Genomic DNA, 22,997 nt, shown 5'->3' with positions numbered 1-22,997 from the left:
TAGAAACTAGTCTATAACTTTTACATTCATTGCTGTGCCGATTTTTGTCTCTGGCCCATGCCTACCACCGCTGTTCTACCTTTGTCCAAAAACTCTTCCTGCAACAGGTCAATGGGGAAGCCATAAGGATCACAGTGACTGGGGTTGTTCTGGCAATCTGTGGAGAGCTGACAGAGAGACAGGAAGAATAAAGCTGTGTGTCTGCTGGTTATTGGGACCTGGAAGTGCAATAGATGAGCAACTGATACCATGACTGTGGTGCTATCTCTTCCTGTCTCTGTGCCTCATCCTGTTGGGGGGAGGGTGTGTGATCGCTAAGGGAAGTTCTGTTGGAACTCTGGATGGAAAGGGAATATTTGGCCAGCAACGGCAATAATGAGAGTGGAGTGCTTGCTGATTATCAATAGGCTTGTAAGAAGCAGTGATTCCTGTTCTGATCTCACAATCAGAAGTGTTTCTGTTCTGCTGCAGTATGGTTTCTGCCAGATACTGCATTATTTTTCTTGCCTCAGCTAAGCTATGTAACTATGTAACTTATGTAGCTTGCATCCATTTCAATGTAAAGGAAATGTCAGAACAATGTTTTTAAAACTAGGTACAGTCAGCCTGCAAATTACCCTTGGGTTATGATCCAGGGATCACGCCTAAAGCTGAAATTGCATATAGTCAAAACCCTTGAGTTCAACGATGGGTAGGATTGTTAAAGACATTTCCCCCCAGAAACCCACCCACTGTCCACCTTTTGTTTTTAAGCCACATGTGTAAGGTTGAATGTCCACGAGTTAAATGTGCATAAATTTCAGGCTTACGGTAATCATATTTTATTTGCAGACTTAAAAAACTGATGTGAACATTATATTCGCTTGACTGATTTGCATTCCTGACCAGAGACGAACTCATAAAACTGTGACAATTTCCTTCTCTGTTTTTTCTGAAATTCTCTGACATCCCTACTTCTCAATGGCATAATTGCGCTGCCTCTGACTTCCACTGGTATGGTTGGTTTGCGGTCTTAACAGTGAGTGGGGGACCTTTGGCTGCTTTTTCTACACTTTGCATATTTTCCCTTGGGTCTCCTATGTAGTTCTCCTAGCTGCTGAAGAAGAAAGAAATGGTTGGCCAGCATAGTTTCGCTCGTACACACTTGAAAATTGCTGGGAGTAGCAATGGGAGGCCTATGACTGACTGCTTTGGATGGGGTCATGCACCCCCTGAAGGAAGGCTTGTGGTCCAAGGATGCTCTATCCTTGTTGTTAGGAGCCAGGTGACCCACTTCAACTGGAGACACAGCTATGGCCATTTCTGGACTGGGAGAACCTGACCATTTTAGTCCACTTGCTGGTAACCTTCAGGCTGGATTTCTGCAACGTGCTCTAGGTGGGGCTGCCCTTGAGATTGGTCCAGAAGCTGCAGCTTTTGCAAAATGTGGTGTGTTGACGGGAGTTCTATACTGCTGTGGTGATTTGATACAGTTAAACTGAACACTGTGCTGTGGTGGCAGAATGGGAGAGGGTGCTGCGATAGTATGTTTTTGTTTGTTGCCAGTAATATATTTGTTGCCCATAGTATGTTTTCACTTGTTGCCTTTGAGCTGAATGGAGCAGTTCTAACTTGCCCTGCTACTTACTTCAATGTAACATTACTTCAGCATAGAAGCAGAGAGCAGTGTCTGCAGGAGTATTGGATTAGAATATGCCTCCTTGGTCCAATGTTTCACAGTTCTGCCAACACATTTCCGATGCGCCATCAGAATAAGATACTCTGAGAAGGTTTATGAGGGCTGTCTACTCTGGGACTTAAACTGGAATCCAAGGCACTCCAGGTTCTGGTAGGGGAGAACAGGAGGTTGTTCAGTCTGTTATAATTTGCAACTAGCTCTTACAAGGGTTTTATACAAAGTCTTCTGCTAAGAGACTGAAGGGTGGAAGAGAAAAGTAGTCCAACCATTGCAGTTCAGAAGATGCATGTCAGTTTTATCAATGTATATTCTATAATATATACCAATATGATGTTTAGATACACACCTAATTAAATAATAACAGATGGAAACCATTTTAAAAAGTATGGTAACTAATGAAGAAATTTAGAGATTCTTTTTTAAAAAACAACAACACAAGACTGACATGTGTCTTTAATGAAATAACATTATAAGTGGCTTTTCATGTTAAAGGATTTGTCCCCTTCCCATCCCTTCTCTTTCTATTTTAAGCTTAGCATTTTATAGCTGATTACATTGCATTTCTAGCAAGAAAAATAAAGGGGGAGGGTTGCTTCCCAAAGCAGCAATTAAGCATTTCCTTTTCTGGTAGTGCATACGCACAGTACACACTTCAGATCTGACCATTTTTTATAGAGGAGTGGATTTACTCTTCTATAGTAAAACCTTTTATGAAGTCAAAGAAGCTGGGAGACCTTTACAGCTGAAAATCTGAATAAATGTGACCTACATAGGGTAATACATAATTAATTGTATTTTTTTGCTACATATAGAATTATAGAATCATAGATTAGTAGTGTTGGAAGGGATCTCAACGGTCATTTCATCCAAGTTCCTGCAATGCAGGAATCTGAACAGGTGACCCCCTATCCAATTTGCAGAAGTAATACAACTTACACTGCAATAACCAAAACACGATTGATTCAAGTTTTACTTTTAAAAAATGGCTACATCAAAGCAGAAATTTAGAAAAATAGGTATTACAGATCTGCTAATTATTAGCACTCAGCTTTAAATTGCTGTAAGCATTTAGGTAAGTCATTACCAGCACTAACCATCTGAGATAAAGGGCTTATCATCCGCCTCATGTATCTACTTACATTAAGACTTGCTAGTAAGATTCGAAGATTAGTCTCAGTTACTAATTTATCCACTTCCGTGGAATTTAGCTTTTGGGCTTGCAAGATGACATGGCTTGGATCAATAAATACCCATTTACTATATAGGGAAACACCCTGCAAGTTTCACTTTAGCTCTGTGCATTTGGCTCTACACCGATGTAAAAGAAAGTGTCTGAATGGATGTAATTCAAATCTTTAGAAGGATGTAGGTGTAGTGAAACTCTTTTATTCACATATGATTTTACGTACAGTACTTACAAGTGAGCCCTGCAACTGGATGATAGTTTGGAGTGCTTCTGTTGAGGTCTTAAGCCACTACATTCCTTCACTCGTCTCTCCTTTTTCTTCCCTCCGACACTTAAGCTAAGAAACAAAACAAACAATTGTTCGGCATTCTGTGCCCGCTGACCATGCACTGGACTGTTTTGGTTTTTTTCTCCTTTTTGGGGGGTGGGGATGGATGCACTCATGCCTAATTCTAGCTGCAGTAAATTTGTTAGTTTCTCCATTAATGTCTGTGAGCAAATAGCTTCAGTGTGAATTACCAATTAGGTGCATCCAGGTGGAGGTATCTGTTGCCCTTCAGATTCATCCCAACCAGCATGGGCAATGGTCAAAGATAATAGGAGTTGTTATCCAGAAAGATCTGGATAGCCACAGGTTTCCTACTCTGATAGATACCTATATTAGATGTTTTCTCTTCCAGCCACTTAATGCTATTCCCCCCATCCCCTCCCCACCAGTTGTCCTATTTACGCTGCATCCAGTGTGCTCCCACTGCTGATTTGGGAAGAGGTATGCACACAGTATTAGCCACAACCCATAGCTATCCTGTGGTTTCTTATGAAATGCTGCATTTTGATTCATTTCCCTCTAAACAATCTTCCATCCAAATTGAGAAAAAAGAAAAACCTATCTGCATTTTAAGCTGGTAAAAAAAAAAAAAAGGTCAAGGTAAATGACCCCTGGATGGTTAAGTCCAGTCAAAGATGACTATGGGGTTGTGGTGCTCAACTCGCTTTCAGGCCGAGGGAGCTGGTGTTTGTCCACAGGATTTCCATGTCATGTGGCCAGCATGACAAAACCACTTCTGGTGCAATGGAACACTGTGATGGAAGCCAGAGCACACGGAAATGCTGTTTACCTTCCCACCGCAGCAGTACCTATTTATCTACTTGCACTGGTGTGCTTTCAAACTGCTAGGTTGGCAGGAGCTGGGAGAGAGCAACGGGAGCTCACCCCATCGTGTTGATTTGAACCGCTGACCTTCTGATTGGCAAGCCCAAGAGGCTCAGTGGTTTAGACCAGAGTGCCACCTACGTCCCTATTTAAGCTGGCAAGGTGTACACAGTCACAGTGTCTTAATATTCTGGGCCACTGAACTATCATGTGGATGTTCCCACATGGGTTCCTCCCCACTGCCTCCACCTCCCTGCAAATTGTTTGTACTTTTGTCAGTGCCTCTCTCCTGTGCAGAGTTGTGCTTTATGAGGTTTTTCTCTCTGTATTCTTTTGTTGTTTGAGACTGTCCACACTAACTGTCCACAGCAGTTCTTCAAGGATTCAGAGATGAAAAATCCACAGCCCTACCTTGAGATGCCAGGATTTGAACCTGGGGCTTTTGCATGCAAAGCAGATGCTCTACCACTGAGCTATGGCCCTTCCTTTCCCTCCAAACCCTAAGGCTTGACTCCCTCCCCCCATATTTTTTGTGGCCTCTTTGCCACCAAATTTGTGAGGAGAAAAATGGGAATTATTCATTTGTGTAAAGTAATTGTCACCTGTCTACACTTGTCAATATTTCAATAGGTTAGAGAGCTGTGTACTTTGACTCTGCCAAGCGTTCAGAACAATTCTCAAAACTTCAAAGATTAATCTGTCTCAAACCTGCTAAATTTCTCTTTGCAAAGTGCCACAATGACAGGAATACATGCATGCACAATGAATACACTTATTTATAGTATTGTTCTAGAAGATGCTGAATGAATTACGCAGATATGGCCTGAATTTCAGTATGGCTTTCAGTTGCTGTATCTTGCCTGGCCTGGTTCATACATAAATGCTTTGTTTCTCTCTGGACAAACTGTGATTGGGAGTCAAGGCCAACCTCTCAAGCTTTCTTTGAAGGAAACAAACAATGAATTCGGGTTTGCATATAAAACTAGGGCAGCCTCTGTTTCCCCCTACATGGAAACAGCAGGAGAGGGGCCAGGCAAGTACGGTATTGCCTGTGTGCACCTGGATGCTTCTTGTTGATAGTTTATTTTTAACTATGGTTTGTTCCAAGCAAATCAAGCAGTAGTAGCTATTTTAATATTTTGAAGTGGTCCTGGGACAGGCACTGTGAACACAGCTTCCTTGGGGTGTAGGCTGGCCGAGAATCTTCATTGGTATTTCTCATGTCCTTTCTAACTCCTGGGAGGAGACTAGCACTATGAGCGGCTTCTTTTCCAGGGCAAGCTAGCAATCCAGGACCCATCTAGTCCATTATCCTGTTCTCCCAGTGCCTGCTCAACCAAATGTCTGCAGGAAACCCGTAATCAGGACCTGAGCACAAGAGCACTCCTCTCTTGTGGCTTTCATTACTGCCTCCAACTGCTGAGGCAGAGCTTAGCCATTACGACTGGCAGCCATTAATAGCTGTCTTTTCCATGGATTTGTGAAAAAGCTTGTCAAAAAATGTTTAAAAGCTTGCTAGTCTATGAAAGATTGTTGAAGGGGAGTCCACATACATATAGGGCAACCCAAGTTGATTTAGATTGCAGCAGACTTGGATAGTCAAAGGAATAGGGGCCCATTATTCCATTTTGTTCCTTGTTAGGCTGGGTGGCCTTGAGAGACTGACTTGTGAGTTGAGCATGACTGGTGAGCCGAGTTGCTTATTATCTAGGAAAGTGCTCTTAACACCTTTCAGAGCCAGGCGTTGAGGCTGGAAATGTGTTAATTAAAAAGGAGATTGCTGGGCTTGAGTGGGCATATCAAAGGGATTGTCCCAGCGTGGGCCTCACCACCTCAAGCCTGCCCAGGACTTAATCACTTTCGTGCCCTGCCCCGTGGCTTTGCCTGCATCCCTTCTGGTTGGATGGGTACCAGCACCAGCCACTCCCCACATCCTGATAAAAATGTGCAGGTAACAGAGAGGGTTGGGTGGGGTGGGGGAGCGATGGGAAACCTTTCTTCTTTGAGGGAAAATGCCAGAAGACCAGTCGAAGGAAGGAGAGAGAAAATGTGATTTAAAAGGAATAAAAGGAATAAGAGAAGAAAAATGTAAAAGGAGCAGAGTGGGGGAATTAAAGAACCTTTGAGGCAAGGGATAGCGGAAAGGTTTGTTAAGCGTGAAAGTAAAAAGGGAGACAAAATTACAAGAGAGAAATATTAATTGTGAAAGAAAGCAAAAATATGAAATAACAATATTCTCCAAGTACAGCCACTGAATCGGCAAGTTTTACCCAAATTGGAGAGATGGATGCACAATACTTCCTGAGATAGTTTCTATACAACTTGAGGAAATATAAACTACCAGGAAAAGAATTTAGCCATTTCCCAAACAGATATTCCATATCAATAGAAAATGACCACTAGTGGATGCCTGCTGATTGTGCCCAACTTCTCCTTTATCTGCCACCATTTTGTGACAGGCTTTGCACCTGTGCCACCATTTTGCGATTAATGGGTCTCAGTAATTTCTAGCCCTCCGAAGTGGGCCCTGGGGGTAGAAATTTTGAGAACCCCAGTCATTCCTTTGGGAGTTCAAATGCAGCAGGAGTTGTGTGTTTCAGTCTTATTGGAAGAATGAAGCTTATTTCTTAAACTTTTCTTAAGGAAACATCATCTACAGAGCAGGGCCGCTCCACAGGTCCCTAGTGGCAAGGGCCATAACTTAATGGTTGAAGACATATTTTGCATTCAAAATGTACTACATACCATCCCTGGTGTTTCCAGGTAGGGTTGAAATCTTGGAGAGCTGCTGCATGTCAAGTGTACAGTTCTGAGCTAAATGGACCAGTGGCCTGATAGCTTCCTGTGTTCCCTAGAGGGCTTAATATAAGGAAATGCAGAATGCTGAGTCAGATCTTCTGCAGTGATTTGGTGTAAAGTTTCCCACACACTCATCTCTCAAGTCCCTCTGTCCTTGGGAAACTTAAAATGCTCACTCCCTTTTCTTTTGATCTGATTGGCCCTGTGCCTTGGATGAGAGTGACCTCTGATCCAGTCACCTTCATTTTGATATAGAGTTGCATTCAGAGAAGTTCACATTATTTTGTTTATTGATTTGTGCAATTCATCTGAATCTGAATATGACAAAGTCTCTGCAAAAATCCCCTGGTTTGGGGCTTTTCCAGACAACTCTAAAAATGCTACTTTCTTATAGCATGTATGTGTGTATGTGTGCCCAAGTAGTCCAGGAGCAGGTACGCTACCAGAACTGTGGTGGTGATAAATCATAGTTGCTATTTTAGGCTACTTTAGCATCTCTGGATTCTGTAGAAGCAACTTAATTTAGAGAAAAGGAAGAGAAAAGAAAAATAACCCCAGAGTAAAAACAGGACATTCTGCTTAATTTCAGATGCCCATAGTTAAATGTCTCACAACAAATGTAACTGATCTGTAGAAAACACAACCTGTAGAAAGAGACAATGCATGTGCTTTGCAAACAAGGAAAATCTTTAATAAAAATTATTTTAAACAATATGTTGAACTGGTGGCAGTGTAAAATCAGGAACAATCCTCCAGGTAATTGTGGGTACTTAACTGTATTCAAAACAGACCTGGTTAGACTTATGAACAACCTCTTGGACTTCCTTATTATGAACAAACTCTTGTGCTTCCTTATCTGATATCTCCATTGTCACTCATGAGTGTTTGGATCCCTCAGTGTAGTTTTCTTAGGCCTCCATCTTTTCTCATCCCCAGCTGCCTCTTAGACTGTGTAAACATTACTGGCTTAACACACAGCTGGGTTGTTCTATTTTCAATTTGGATTGAATTATGTTTTGTGCTAAAATACATCAAAGCTCAAAATTACCTAAGAAGCAACAGGATAGATATGGATCATGTGAACACCACTTCCCAAACCGGAAGTACACTGGATGCATAGCAAACAGCTATGTGTATAGCCTTGGACCACCACAAGGTTTGGTTGCTTGGAATTATACATGATTTTCTTTCCCTTTGGTTTGGTTTACCTGCAGATTAGGTCACCGTCTTCTTATACTAGGCAGGCCATAGAGGCAAATTCAAGGTGTTAGTGTCAATGTACAAAGTTCTAAAAGGAGTGACTCCCTCAATATCAACCATCTCAGGCCCTACGACTGGCAGAAAAGCCTTGCTGTTGGTGCCACCTCTGGCTGCTGTCCGGTGATGTTGACCCATGACAGGTCTTCTCAATGGTGCTTTCCTGTTTGTGGAATGTCCACCCTGGTTTGGTACATAACTGCTGACTCTCAGGAAAAATGGAAAGACATTCCTATTTAACCAGGCATTTGCTGGCTGACAGTTACTGGCCATGACAACTTAGAAATTAGCAACAGTGAGGGTATGTGATTGTTTTTATATGTTTTTTTATTGTGTTTAATAGAATTAAATGTGCTTTATATTGTGTTGTTTTAATGTCTTTATGCGTACTCTCCTGGGCTCCTTTGGCAAGAAGGGCAGGATACAGATTTAATTAATTAATAATATGTGCAGCACTAAGTAAGAGTTTTACCTGTATGCACTGACTGATGAAAATGCAAGGAAAACCAGTGTGGCATAGCGGCTACATTGTCAAGCTCACTCCATGCCAGCATGGCTAATGGTTAAGGCTGATGCAAGTTGTAGTCCAGGCACATGTGGAGAGCTACAGGTCCCCCATTTGTGCTCTAGAGAGTCAGAATTTGATGTTCTCTTGATCTCCCTCCAAGTTACGTTTTCCTGAGGATTTTTAGTGGTCTTGCAATTCTCTGATTCTAACACACACAAAAATCCCCTACCCTTATAAAAGACTTTGATTACTCTTTGTCTTCTGTCTCCATTCCAGCATCTTGGCTTGTTACATATGCATATTATAAAACACTCTTCCAACATGTGGTATGCACTCTGCATGTTTGTGCATGAATTACAGTTGAGCCTTCAGTCTGGTGCTGTTTCTGACAGGACGTTAGCAATGCAGAACTGTTTCACGTTGACGTTAGGGGAAGACAAAAGCAGTAATTTAAATTGTGAAAGTCTCTGTAGTTTTTATTTTCAGTAGCTAATCTTCGAAAGTTATCTGTTACAATGTGCACTCAGTAACAACCCAGTGGGCTGATGTACAGAGTGATTCTAGGCATGCTTACTCAGAAGTAAATCCCTATGTGCTTACTGGGGTTTAACTCTCCCAAAGTGTGCCTATGACTGTTTGGCCAACAGCCCTAATCCTATTTACTTGGAAGCAAGTCCCATTGAAAGGAACAAGACAAATAAACATTTAGGGTCAATGTTTTGTTCAGTAGTAAATATGTTAGAGCTATCAGGGTGGATTTCAACAGTCTCCCTAATGGACTCTCTCACAGGCACTTTTTGGCAGAGTGTATGTTTTTTTTTTACTCCCCATTACTTCCAGTTCAGTTGTATAATAATGATAATTAGTTAATCTTGCCAAACAATAACAACATCCTATAAAGTCAGCCACAGCTGTTCTCTTATGGATGGATGAGCTGATGTTGAGAAAGAGGACTGTTTCAGATGGCTTTGGAAACCATCGTTTCCTGCTACATGACCAAACTGGTAAGCCCTGGGCTTACATGTTCTCACTCATTCCCCCCCCCTTTTGTGGCTGTGAGGGCCATTCAGGAACTTCCACTTTCAAATAAACCACAGATCCCTGTTATGTCTGATCTCAAGCCACTGTGGTTTGTTTAAACTAATTAGTGAACAAACCATAGCTTGATCCTGCTGTGTTCTAAGTTTTAACAAGACACAGTGTTTCAAGTATGGCTGTAATGGGAAACTGTGGTTTCTTTAAAGTTGGAACTTAAAACTTCTGATCCTTTCTTGTGGTTCACAAAAGAAGAGGAGTGTGAAACAGGAAGCGCACAGGCCCGAGTCTCGTTCATGGAACAGGGAACAATGATTTCCCAATAAAAATGAATTGGCCCATAGTGTCTTGCCTAAAGCTATCTCCTGAGTTCATGGCTGAGGCAAAATTTGAATGAAGATTTCTCTGGCTTACATGCTTAACCACTACACTACATATGTGCAAATATGGGTGAAAATACACAGAGGATACTGTTTTACTGTAGTAGTTTAAACAAGATTACTACAGATTTCACTAAGCCCTAATATTCTAGGACTGGCCACCATGAACTATTGTAATCTACTGTGGCACTTTCTTGTAACATTGCTGAAGTATTTGAGACTTTTCCAGGTAGAAAATCGAGAGAAGCTATTAACATTTGCTTTATTCCCAGGAGGAATGATTTTAAGGACAATGTTTATAAATAGGAGATTGGATAAACGCATTTTGCATTTAGAACAATAGTCCTTGGTTCTTGAAGGAGCACATTCCACAGTCTTGGAAAAGCTCCTATGTAAAGCTCTGCATCCTGTATAAACAAGTCTCTTGCAGCTGATAAATGGTTCTCTTGAACAAGGAATGGCATTGCCAGTGATAAATACATAATGAACACAGGTTCAATAAATGCATTAAATATGAAAAATGAAATGCATTGAAAATAAGGAAAGGGATCTTTAGTCAGGCAAAGTGTTTTTTTTTTTGTTTTTTTTTTGAGAATCCATCAAAGAAAACTATGCATTGGGTATAAGTTATAGATATACTCCAGGATTCTCTGAGGGCTTCTTCAGAAGTAATACATTTCTTACACAAAAAGAGAATTTCCTTGTAGGAAAAAGCATGAAACAATCCACCTGTCATCTGTTTATACATTTTGGGAAGCTGCAACCAGTCAAGTATGATTATGGGAGGGGGGACAGTTACTGTTTTTGTTAGTTACTATGTTATGAATTTTTGTGTTTTTATATTGTAAGCTGCCATGCGATTCTTGGATGAAGGGTGGTATAGAAATTTAATAAATTGTTATTATTATTGTTGTTAGCAAAATGTTAGAAGCCACACTGTTTGGGATATTTAGAGAAGTCCCACTGATATCAGAAAAAGTGTCTCAGTTGTCATGGTTTGGTGATCCAAATTGCCTGAATGTTGAACTGAATATTCTATGCTTTGTTTGGAGCTCTTTTGGATGGGGTGGACCTTAAACACACACACACACACACACACACACACACACACACACACAGAAAGTGACTTTAAAATTCCTTTGTGAGAGATACAGACATTGTACCTTGAAGACTTACCTGTACTGAAGGGAAGCAAGCATTAAAGAGCAATTTGTGAGCTGCAATTTAATATGACTGCCCTGCTGTGAACACTTCGACAGCTTTTCTGCTGCTGTAAAAATACATTTTATTTTTAAATTGTTTTTTCTAGTGTATATGAACCCCTGTTGAAACCCGACAATGAAATGCTACACTCTCCCTTCAAGAAATGTCCTAACATTTTAAAAGCTGATTTTTGTGTGTGTTTTTTTAAAAAGAGAGAGTAAAAACCAGTTTGATTTCTGCTCTTCCACTCCTGTACTGCTAAGTTCACAACACAATTTTTTTTACCTTAAAAGTGAGCACAAATGGTCTTCTCCATTTCAAAACTTATTGTTCCTCCAGTTAAGACCCCCAGCTTGATGTAATGATATTCCTACAGCTAATTTCACATTTAATTTGACCCTTAGTGTGACCAAATAATGATGAAAGATCAGTGGCGTAGCGTGGGTTGTCAGCACCCGGGGCAAGGCAAGTAATTTGCGCCCCTTAACCCGTGGATTTTAGCACTCGAGTGCGAGCGCGCCCCCCCAGATGTTGCCGCCGGTGCGGCCGGCCCCCCCTGCACCCCCCACGCTACGCCACTGGGGCTGGGGGCGAGCGAAGGAGCCAAAGACCCCCCAAAGGCTCAGCAGGAATTTATTAAATTTATTATTTGCGGAGCCCCCGTGGGCCGAGGCAGCCGAAGCCCCCTCCCCTCGGGCGCCTCCCCGCCCCCTCCTCCGAGGCGCTCCAGATCCGGGCTTGGCGAGCGCCTCTCCTCCTCCCGGCCGGGTCCGGGGGCTTCCAGCCGAGCTCCGTCCTCGCCCCCCCTCCCCCGCGGCTGAGACTTGCGCTGAGAGCCGGAGCCAGCGGCGCCCCCTTCCGACGGGAGACCCTCGCCCGCCCGCCGGCTTCCTCTCGGAGGGTTTTGGGGAGGGCAGGGCGCGTCGAGGCCCCTCGGAGCTCTCCTCCCTCCCAGTCGGCAGAAGCAGCCGCCGCCTGTGGCTGGGCCGAGGGGATGGCGCCGGCGTCGGCATCGGGGTGCGGAGGCTGCCGGTGCCCGGCCAGGCGTCGGTGGCGGCGTCGGCGCTGCTGCAGCGGCTGCTCCTCCTGCGAGCAGTGAGTGGAGCGCAGCCGCAGCGGCGGCGGCGGGGGGGGCGCGCTAGGGCGCAAGGCTGGCGGCGGCGGCGGGGAGCCCGGCGGAGGAAGGAACTTGTCCCTTCCCTCTGGACTCGCGCCCCCCCCAGATGTTGCGCCCGGTGCGGCCGGCACCCCTGGCACCCCCCACGCTACGCCACTGTGAAAGATCAAAATTTGTTCAAATGCACTTTGAACAACTAATTCTGCTGGCCAGGAAATCAGGTCTTTTTCTAAGTCAAGCTCTGCGTTTTTCCTCGGTTAAGATCGAAAGCTCTGCCCCACTCGAAGTTATTTTAGGCAAACAATGTGTGATATTGATGGGTATGTTTGATTGAACATTGTGCACCACTTGCTTAAAAAAAAAGGCAGGGAACTTGAGATGCACACCCAAATTCTGAAGCCTTCCACTGTGGTCTCAGTCTTGAAATATCCAGTTAATACATCTTACCACGCAGTTCAGAGGGTATTTCACAGGCCGCAGGAAACACTGGAACTCCCCTTTTCCCCTCTGGGAGCAGACGAGATTCACATGGATCGCTTGGGGTCATGCTCCATTATGTAATCCCATTTATTTAATTCTGCAGGAAAATGTTAAGAGTTATACACACTATAACTCGATAGCCCATTCCAAGCAGGTTGATGAGAATTGTCACTCTGTGAGGGGTAAACTACAGTGTCCAGAATTCTTAGAGGAAAAGAATGTGCTTCAAATGCATTTTAAAGGGATATTGCGTATGCAGCCAAGGTTTGTCTTGCAGTTTTCCCATCTTTGCTCTTCAGCTGTATCCTCTAGGATTAATTATTTTAAATTCTATAACTGCATGTAGCTATGAGGCATAACAGTATGTGGGAGGTTTGTTTTAACAGCATAATGTTAACTAGATCAAAGTACCAATTAATACGTATAATCCGTGTTGTGAAATCTGCTGTCATATTCAATTTTGTGCAGCTGTTGACATGTATCAGAAAACCTGTTGACTGAAATGTGAGGTGCTCACTGGAGATTCTCCTGCACATCAGTTAAAGCGAGTCTTTTGGGGGGACTCTTGCAAGTCTCATTCTCAGTTCTGTTCGCATCTAACTGATGGGGAGGATAGTTGTGGCTCACCAAAAGGGAGCTTTGCAAAGTGAGGACTACTCTTTCAACAAGCTAATAGGATGCATGCTACAGAGAAGATGAGCTCACACCACACAAGCATTTTATTAAAGTCATAAGAATATCAGTTGTTAACCCCTCCACTTCATGACAGCTTAAACCCTGCCAACAAAATAAAAGGTTTTATAGGTTTTTGAAATATACTTCAACTGCAGAAAATACCCGAGGAGGTGGTGGTGAGGGCTGCACAGTTATGAAGCTTCTTCCAAATTAAGTTTGACATATTTTGAAAACTTACAATGTTACTTGCATTAGCCTTTTTTTAAATAAAAAAGTCAGCACTCACAAAGCTGCTTTTGTGTGCATTTATTCACTTACTGGGCATGACATGACAGAGACTTATGAAATTAAGTTGAAGGGCATTACAAAATCCCCCTCTTTCTCAAAAGGTAAGAATGTGAGGTTATTCTGTGAACTCAAGAGGCAGGTTCAATGCAAAACAAACTACAAACCCATGAATTTCAGGGTCACTTCTCTCATTGTGAGGTTATGTGGCCGTTTGTATCATCTTGTCAACTGGTAAGGAGAATTCTTTTATCATAGATTAGGTAGTAGATCAATGGTCGTCTGCATCTACCCTAGCATTTATCTAATACAAAATGTGATACGGAGAGTACTTTGAAACACACATTTGAAAATAGCTATTAATACAAACATAGATTCAAACCACTTAGAGTTTTAAGGAGCCATAAGCACCTTAAGATGATCTTTATGAAATCAAGCTTTTGCTAGTTTGGGTGGACATGAGTGACAAAAAAAATCATGTCCAACCACAGGCAAAAGTTGATGGAATAAAATATAAAAAACAAAATCTGACAGAATAGAACTTGTAAGAATATGGAGAGATGCACATAAGAGAGACACATTCAGAACACTCTGTGAACCACTGGCCACCTCCTCTCAAAAAGCATATTGCAGAACTCCTCTACAGAAAAGGCAAAAGATAAGGAAAGTGGAGCAGCTTTCTTGTGAAAAAAAGCTTTATACTGCTTTTTAGCTAGTGGTAAAGAGATGGTGACTGGTAGGTAGCACAAGAGACACTTAGAAAATTATGAATTGCTTGTTTCTTGTTTAGACTCTTGCAATGCATGATAGATTGGCTGCCTTTGAAAACAATCCAGAAACTGTGGTTGGTGCAGAAGAGGGTCACGAGTTTATTAACTGAAGCTGCTTCCAGACAATATCTGTTTTGGGGTGGAATTCAGTCACATGCATACAAATTTAGGTTGAACAATTGCACAGATGAGTGGGAAGTGTTACGCAAAAAACCCATTTCCCCCAAAGAGTGGACTTTTTGTAATAAGGAAAGTGACGGGGAGAGTCACTGGAAAGGGTAGAAAAGCTTTTGCTTCGAGGCAGGAGCACCCAACCTTCCCACAAGCAAACTGGAGTGAATGTTCATTAAACAGCAATTGCCATATAATCTCCCTGAAAACAAATAATGACGAAGGCCCAATAAACAGGTCTGAAAGTGCCCTGAGACTCAGCAGTTTAATAATAATAATAAATAATAGAAAAAATCCAAAATAAAACACAGTAAGAATCAATCTAGACTTGGCTGCTTGATCACACTATGCCTGTGGATTGTCAGTTGCACTAGCCCCTGGGCCCTATTTAAAACACTGGTTTGAATCTTAGAAACCCTAAGCAGCATGGGACCAGGTTACATGAAAGACTGTCTTCTCCTACACACGTTGACCCAAACCTTAACATCCTCCTAAGAAGTCCTATTCCTGGTACCTCTGATTAATGAAGTGAGGTGAGCAATCACCAGAGACAGGTCTTTTTCAGTAGAGGCATCTCAGTTACGGAATAGGTTTCCAGGGGGACTAGCCATTTTTGTGGTCTTTTTGCTGCCAGGCTGAATACCTTTTTGTTCACCCAAGCCTTTGACATAATTTAAATAGTCTCCCTCTCTGCTTATGGACCATGTTTTGTTTTTTTAAATTTTGAGGATGTGGCAAGTTCTGTTTCATTGTATCTGTCCGGCTTCTTCCCCTTTTAATGGTTACCATAGTATTTCACTTGTTTTTGCTTACTTATTGTTAGCTACCCAGAAAACTTCATGTTATAGGGCAGCATACAAATATCACAAATAAATACAAAGACAAAAGAAATTATGTGCAGTCCATTTCTACACAAAGAATTCAAGATAATTACAATGAATTAAATTAATTGCTAGTAATTTGCTAACTGTGAAACGAGTGACTTTCCTACACAGTTGATTTACAGATTTATTGCTGCAAGATGGGTCACTGGAACAGATCGGTTTGTTAAAACAAATTGGTGCTGGATAGTAGCCTTAACAGCTGAAAACAGACTCCATGTGTGCATTGGGTTTATAGATACGCATTGAAGGCTTTTCCTGCTTTCTTATGATACTGGTTCATCCAATGAAGGTGAATATTGGAAAATTCAGGGCAGACGAAAGGAGGTACTTTCACACAGTACTTAACTCTAGAATCTGTTCCCACAAGAGATAGTGATGGCTACCTACTTGAGTGGCTTTAACAGAGGAGTAGACAAACTCATAGAGAAGAAGGCTCTCAATGGCAGTATGCCCTGAATTCTGCCAGTTGCTGGCAATCAAAGGTGGGGAGAGTGGTCTTGTACTCATGCACTGCTCATGAGCTTTTAAAAGGCACCAAGTTAGCTACTGTGAGAACAGGAAGCTAGACTGCATGGACTCTTGGCCTGATCTGGCAGGGCTCTTCTTACATTTGTAAGGAACCAAACTAATTCACAATTCTGAGACAAATATATGGATCAGAACATGGTTATCCTTTGGTTCTTGCATGTCTAATTCTGAGATAACAGTCCTTGGATTTAAAAAGGTGCTAAAATGCATATAGAAGGCATATTTTAAGATAAAATGCAAGCAAAAATGTGTGGTTTGCTGGGGAAGTGAAAAAATGAAACTATAGGCAAGTCTCTGTGATCAACTTCATTACACTGAAGTGCAATTTCAAAGAGTGCTACCCTTGGGTGTGCTGCCAAACAGCTCTGGCTTGGGGAAACGCTCAGCTGTAGCATGTGAAAGCTGGGTGTGCTATTCTAATACGTGAAGTGTATCCGCATCTCAGGATCATTATTTGCATGGAACTGGTTTCCTGAAGTGGGATTTCACATGTTTGCTTGTGTGAATATGGTAAGCGCCAACAAAGAACCATTCCAGATCAGACCAAAATGCCACCTAGTCCAGCATCCTGCTTCTCACAGTGGCCAAGTCAATGTCCCTGGAAAGTCCACCAGCATGGCTCAAAAGCAGAATACCTTTTCCCACTGTTGCTGTCCAGCTACTGGTACTTAATCTTCAAAATAATCTATATGCCACTTTTCCAAATGATGCTCAAAATGGCTCATGAGAGCAGTAAACAAATCTGTATATAAGTAGGGTTTGCATCCAGCGTTAGCCATACTCAGCAGAAGCCCCTTTAAATGAATGAACACTTAGGTGCATCCCTTTCAGTTTGAGTTTACTCTCAGTAAAACTTGGGTGCAACCTATAGTCAAATATCCAAACATTTTATGAATAGCCTATTTTATGCCCCTATTATCCAACTAACAAAAACATTGATTTTAACTTATGAAATACATTCTAGGCGTCTTGAGCCTGTTCTAGGCATTTTCATGTCTCCTTGAGACGATTGGGTCGAGGAAATAAACACTTTGGGTAGTATTCAACTAAGTTTTATTCAGAGTTGAATCCATGGAGTTTAATGAACATTACAGAGTTAGGTCTATTAATTTCAATGAGTCTGCTCTGTGGAGAACTTTATATTTGCCTTGGAAGCATGAATTTGTTTCTGCAAATATTGCCCAATGAAATCTTAACCCATGATATCAGCATTTTTATCATACTCGTCTGCATTTTTGTAAGCTAGTGATTGACTATTTTACTAGCCAAGAAATGTTTCACTTCAAAGTATCACATGTTACTGTATGTAATTGGTTCTTGTGAAGTTTACCAAGCAAATATTCCCTCTTTTTTACAGACTTGGATTATCACTTGCTTTTATCTTCAGCTGCTCCTCCTTAATCCTCTTATCAGAGCCCAAAGTCCCTGCGGGAATCCTGTGACGGATGATGTGTATGACATTGCAAAACTGGCAAGTGGCTTTCCTTGTAACCTTCTTTTTATATATTAAGTGTTGTGACTATGCTAAGCAGCCACAGTAAGCAGACTACAGTAAGCGAGAAGGGACACTGGGGAAAGCATGTTGACGGAAGTGCTTCTTGACTTACAATTGAAGATTGAAAGTGCATTCACAAAAATGGTTGTGTTTACAGCAGAGCTAGCCAACTCGGTGCCCACCAGAAACTGTTGGACTCCAGTTCCCAGCAGTCCCTGCCAGCATGGCCAATGGTCAGGGATGATGGGAATTCTGCTCATCTCCACTGTAGCACAGCATTGCAGTCAAGCATTGACTCCACCACCTCATCCCAAGGGAATTCGCTCTGCTCAGGACCTCCAGCCAGTGAGGGACCAGGTCACTCTCTCGTTGGCTGGGGGGACTTGGATTCAACCTGCCTGTAAATCGACCAATTGCTGATGGGCCCAGGGCAGACAAGGTCCAAAGGAAGACTTCACTCTGGTCCACTTCTCAGAAATAAAAAGCAGCTAGTCCCTTCCCTGGCACTGCCATTTTTCCATTTGGGTTCAGCTTGTGCCTACCTGTTACTGTGGGTGATTGCTCAGTGCAAGACCTTGTTATAGATGATCTCAGTCCCAATATTGGGGACCAGGGAGGAATTTTTCTGTCAGACTAATTTGCCTCATCTGAAGGTTTTACCTTCCTCATAACAATTGTCACAACTTAGGGTTAGGCCTTAGTCTTGGTTGGAGGAGAGTCTGTAAGCCTCTGTCTGCCCCGCTGAGGGAACAGGTATCCCATTAAAGGAATCCAGGAGGAGGTGCTTCTGCCCAGATGCCCATGTGTGGGGTCCAGGGTCATTGCACTCCTCAAGGCAGCAATCCAGTCAAGAAGATATTTGATGTATGTCACAGGGCCTAACCATCTCTGGATCAACCCCCATAAAACATCCAGCAAGTAGGTTGGTTGATATAGAATATACCCAATGCCTAGGCCAAACCCCTTACATCTGTAATCGATAGGGTTGTGGCTAATTCAATCCAAAATGAATATTGCCATGTGTAGTCCTTGATTGGGTGGGGCAATGGTTTCACAGCACTTTGGCGTGCAATAATTGCTGCAATCCAACAACCTCTGGAGAGCATCATGTTGGCTACCCCAGATTTGCAGCATCCAAGACAGCAGCCTTCGAGGGCTTCCTTTTCAACTCAAATGTTTGTTCTAACAGTCAGCAGCACATCTCAGATGTCCTTAATTTGTTTTCTTTGGTCCATTTTTGATGCCCATTAGCAAATTCCCCAAGTGCTAGTATTAGCTTTTCTCTCAAGCCCATGGTAAATAGGCCCCCTGGCCCCTTAACCTAAACCTGAGAGTTTTGTTTGTGTGTTTTTACTTGAAAATAATGGATTGAGGAGCTTTCTGCTTGTGTTCTCACAATCTTATGGAAGACAAACCAAATCGCGTGCTTTTTCCCTAATTAGAAAAAGGGCAATCTTTTATGAATTGTATTGTTTTTTTCTTTTACAAAAATGCATCTCAAAGGGGTTTCTGCCAATTTAGATTAGATCATCCCAGCAAGACTCAGATAATGGAAATGTCACTGAGAAACAATTCGTAACACACAGCCTTGCATGTTTTACCCCCAAGTAAAGAACAAGTAAAACAGCATGCAGTACAGTTATGAACAATGTACAGAGATCTTGTGAGCTGAACAATTTTTTTAAAGTCACATGGATTCTAGAAAACACATGTTCCCTCACTTATGAGAAACATGTTGCTTTTAATGTGGAAATGAGTAAATAAAATAAGGGAAACTTTAGCTGATACTGCTCCACATTGACCCAGTTTGCACATTAAGCTAAGCCAAACCATGGTTTAGTGCAGGGCTGAAACTAGGCTTTCTGTCACCTGGGGCAAAGACTCGGTTTGCCACCACCACCCCACATGTGTTTGTGTACACACACACACACACACACACACACACACACTACAGGAAGGGATAAATACAAAGTGCTTCATATGTCAGCATCACATTTATTTCATTGCAAATATTTTATTGTCAGTATGAAAAGGACTCAATTTTTGCAGCTGATTGTATGCAGCAGTGCCCTCTTTATGTATTCATATGGTGTAAACATGTATGTTGTCCTCTAGATCCAAACACACACACGCGCACACACACGCACACACACAGAGAGAGAGAGAGGGAGAGGGAGGGAGGGAGAGAACAAACATAAGCAAGTAATATTCCAAAGTGCTTTTGTTCCCAAAACGGGCAGGAGGTGGTGTTCTGATCTCTTCACCACTTTTAATTGATCTTTGAGACATTGATGGAAGCAAAAGAAGAAAGAAAGAAAGAAAGAAAGAAAGAAAGAAAGAAAGAAAGAAAGAAAATTTCCCCTTTCTAACTTGCTCCCTTGCTAACTTTCTCCAGGATTTCTCTTTCGCACACAGTTCCAAAACAGACAGGGGGAAAGGGGAAGGAGGATCTCAAGATCCACACTGCTACAAAAGACAGGAAGGACACTTTTAGACTCTGGAGCTGCAAAGAGGTGGTGCGGTCAGAGGAAGCCCTTGCAAGCTGGGAGCCTCAGTGGTGCCCCTGTAGAAGCTTCACCCAGGGCTGAGAGCCTGGCTATCGCTCCGTTAACTACAGCCCTGCTTAGTGTGAAATCACAGCATCTCAGAAAGGAGATTGCAGTCATTTGCTCCTCCTCCAGTCCTGATGCTGCTGTGCTTCTGTGAACTATGCCATGGTTTGGCTTAACATGTCATCCATATCCAGGCTTATGGTTTTTCTCCCTCTAGAAAGGTTTGTTCTATAGCATTTGGTTTGTGGTTTATGTGGAGGAGATAAATTACAAAACCAGGTTTGGATGGCACACTAAGCCAAACCATAGTTTAGGTCACAGCAATGTAGCAGAACCAAAGGAGGAGCAAGTAACCACAATATTCTTTCTGCAGCCCCCACAGTCATGTGCTTGTGTCAAGCCATGGTTTAGCTTTGTGGAATTTGCAATGTGTGTGGCTGTGGGGAGGGGAATGAGATGGTAAGACGTGGTGTGAAACAGTCCTGCATATGATCATCTCTCTTTTGGTACAGTAAACCTTTGAGATTTTTGAGCTCTTGCAAGTTACATGCTTTCATGCAATCTATTTCATGCTACCATAAATATTTATGGTGAAGCTGATCTCCACATTGGAAGAAATGTGGTTATTAGCTTGTGCAGTACGAACAATCACACCTACCAGCTTCCCAAGGGAAAATGAAATAGTTTCATTTTGTTGTTTTTCCTAGCAAGGAGTTTAATGTTTGTTTGGTGGTGGTGGGGAGGTTTATAAACAAGGCACACATGGATCCTCGAATGTGTTGGAAATCTGAAGTGAGATACCCACACAGTGGAAGTTGCCCCCAGTTCCATTCGCCACACAGAGGCAGCTTAAGGTCCAAATAGTTTACTGTTGCAGAAGATAAGGCTTCAGTAATACATTTCTGGGCGTTGATATATACATACAGCTTGTAGGCTTTGCAGATACAGATACAGATACAGATACAGATAAGTAGAAATACCTCCATTGCTCCATCAATTCAGATCTTTGAATCACTTCTCAAGATTGACTCTGACACAGACAGCACAAGACTGAGTGTGATATGCCTTAATCACTTATACCAGGCATGGCCAAACTTGGCCCTCCATCTGTTTTGGGACAACAACTTCCATCATCTCTATCTATCAGGACCAGTGATCAGCGATGGTGGGAACTGTAGTCCCAAAACAGCTGGAGGGCCAAGTTTGGCCATGCCTGACTTATACAGTCAGCACTATCTGGGCTGACTCTGCACCTGTTGGCTTATCTTATACATAGAGTGATTTGTGCTCATGAAGGAAATCAACCCCTTCCTCCATGTCCAGTTCTTCAGACACAATGTGCAGACAATTCCCACCTTTGCATGGTTCCCCACCATCGCCAGTTACTCAAGCGCCAAGAACAGTTCCTAGTGTGATTCTATGCTTGAACTTCTTCTTTTTTATATACGCTACATTTATATACCACCTTTATCTTCCAAGGAGCTCAAGGTGGTGTGCATGGTTCGCCTCCTCTCTATTTCATCCTCACAACCCTGTGAGGTAGGTTAGGCTAAGAGATGGTGACTGGCCCAAGGTTACCCAGTGAACTTCATAGCTGAATGAAGATTCTAACTCTGGTTTCCCAGGTCATAGTACAACATTCTAACCATTATGCTACATTTTTGGGGAGTTTTCTGAGAACAAGCAGAGCATTACACCGGGGCCAAAATATTTAAGTTATTGCTTAGATCTGTGAGGCATAAGAAACAGCTTAGACCACTGGTCCACCCAGCTCAGTACAATATACTTGACTGGCAGGGATTCTTCAGGGTTTGGGTCATGAATCTTTCCTAGCCCTATCTAGAGATGCCAGGGATTGAACCTGCATGTAAAGTTTGTGCTCTACCACTGTGCTACAGCCCTTCTCTGTTTGACAGACAGTCTTTTTTCAGATTTCTAAAAATAAGCGTACATGCTTGGCCTTTTACAAACCATTTCAAAGGCACTCTTATGTGTGTCTCTGCTCAGCTTATTCATGTAAGGCAGTATGATGGGGGTCTGGAAGAATTTACAATTTTAGTGTGCATTGCTGCTGTTCCTATTTTTTAATTGCTGTGCTTAATTTTAATTACCCTCCTCTCCAGGCTTTTAATTTTAAGCGGCAACTCTGAAACAATGCTTTTTATATTTTCATGAGCTGCCTGGAAACATTCTATGCACATAATATTCATTTTCTATTAATTGTGTTAATGTAATATGGTTTTATGAGTGATGCCGCACAGTTTTATGATCACTGTTCACAATCCACTTACTCAAGAGTCATCAACTTCAGTAGAAGTGGTCTGGCATAAGTGGTTTTAGTATTGTGCTGTTAAATAAGTAAATATCGTTAACTGTTTCATTGCTCTACTTAGAAGGGAGGCACACTTTTCCAGCTGAGAAAGAGGAAATGTATAGTGTGGGAGAATATAAACAACAGGCAAGAGAGGAGAAATGTACAAGCAGGAAAGAAAGTGAGAATCAGAGATCTAAGCAGAAGAAACAAACTGCAAATACAGAGAAGGGGCAAATGAAATGAAACGGAAGATCTAGCAGCTGTGCTAAGTGAAGCCATAAGGCTTTGTTCAGCTATTTATTCAAACAACAAATGGCCTGTTCCTACACAAAAGCCACATAGAAGCTTTGGTCTAAGTGCAAACTTCCCTTTAAAAATTATTATTGTCCTTGTTTGAATGGAAGGTATTATACAACCAACAAAGTAATCTGAACCAAATGACACAAATAAGCATAGACTCATAAACAGGTTGATTTTTGTCAGTCTCGTACATTTCACTGTATTACGCTGTTTGAGAGCAGAAAGGT

At 42.2% G+C, this 22,997-nt stretch overlaps 1 protein-coding gene across 3 annotated transcripts in view; it reads left to right on the top strand.

Moving 5' to 3' along the window:
* Positions 1-22,997, top strand: part of KITLG (KIT ligand) — an 81,647-nt gene that overhangs the window by 27,135 nt on the left and 31,515 nt on the right. For 2 of the 3 annotated variants that reach the window (XM_083573492.1, XM_083573491.1), the window contains exon 2: positions 17,467-17,580. The exons of the other annotated variant lie outside the window; for it this stretch is intronic. In XM_083573492.1, coding sequence (XP_083429618.1) covers positions 17,467-17,580 — 114 coding nt within the window. The remainder of the gene's footprint in view (positions 1-17,466; positions 17,581-22,997) is intronic. 3 annotated transcript variants of the gene reach the window in all.

Source organism: Podarcis filfolensis, assembly GCF_964270895.1.
Source record: "Podarcis filfolensis genome assembly, chromosome: 10".
Classification (NCBI taxonomy): Eukaryota; Metazoa; Chordata; class Lepidosauria; order Squamata; family Lacertidae; genus Podarcis; species Podarcis filfolensis.
Note: the sequence above shows the minus strand (reverse complement) of the source record. Positions and strands in the feature narration are given on the sequence as shown.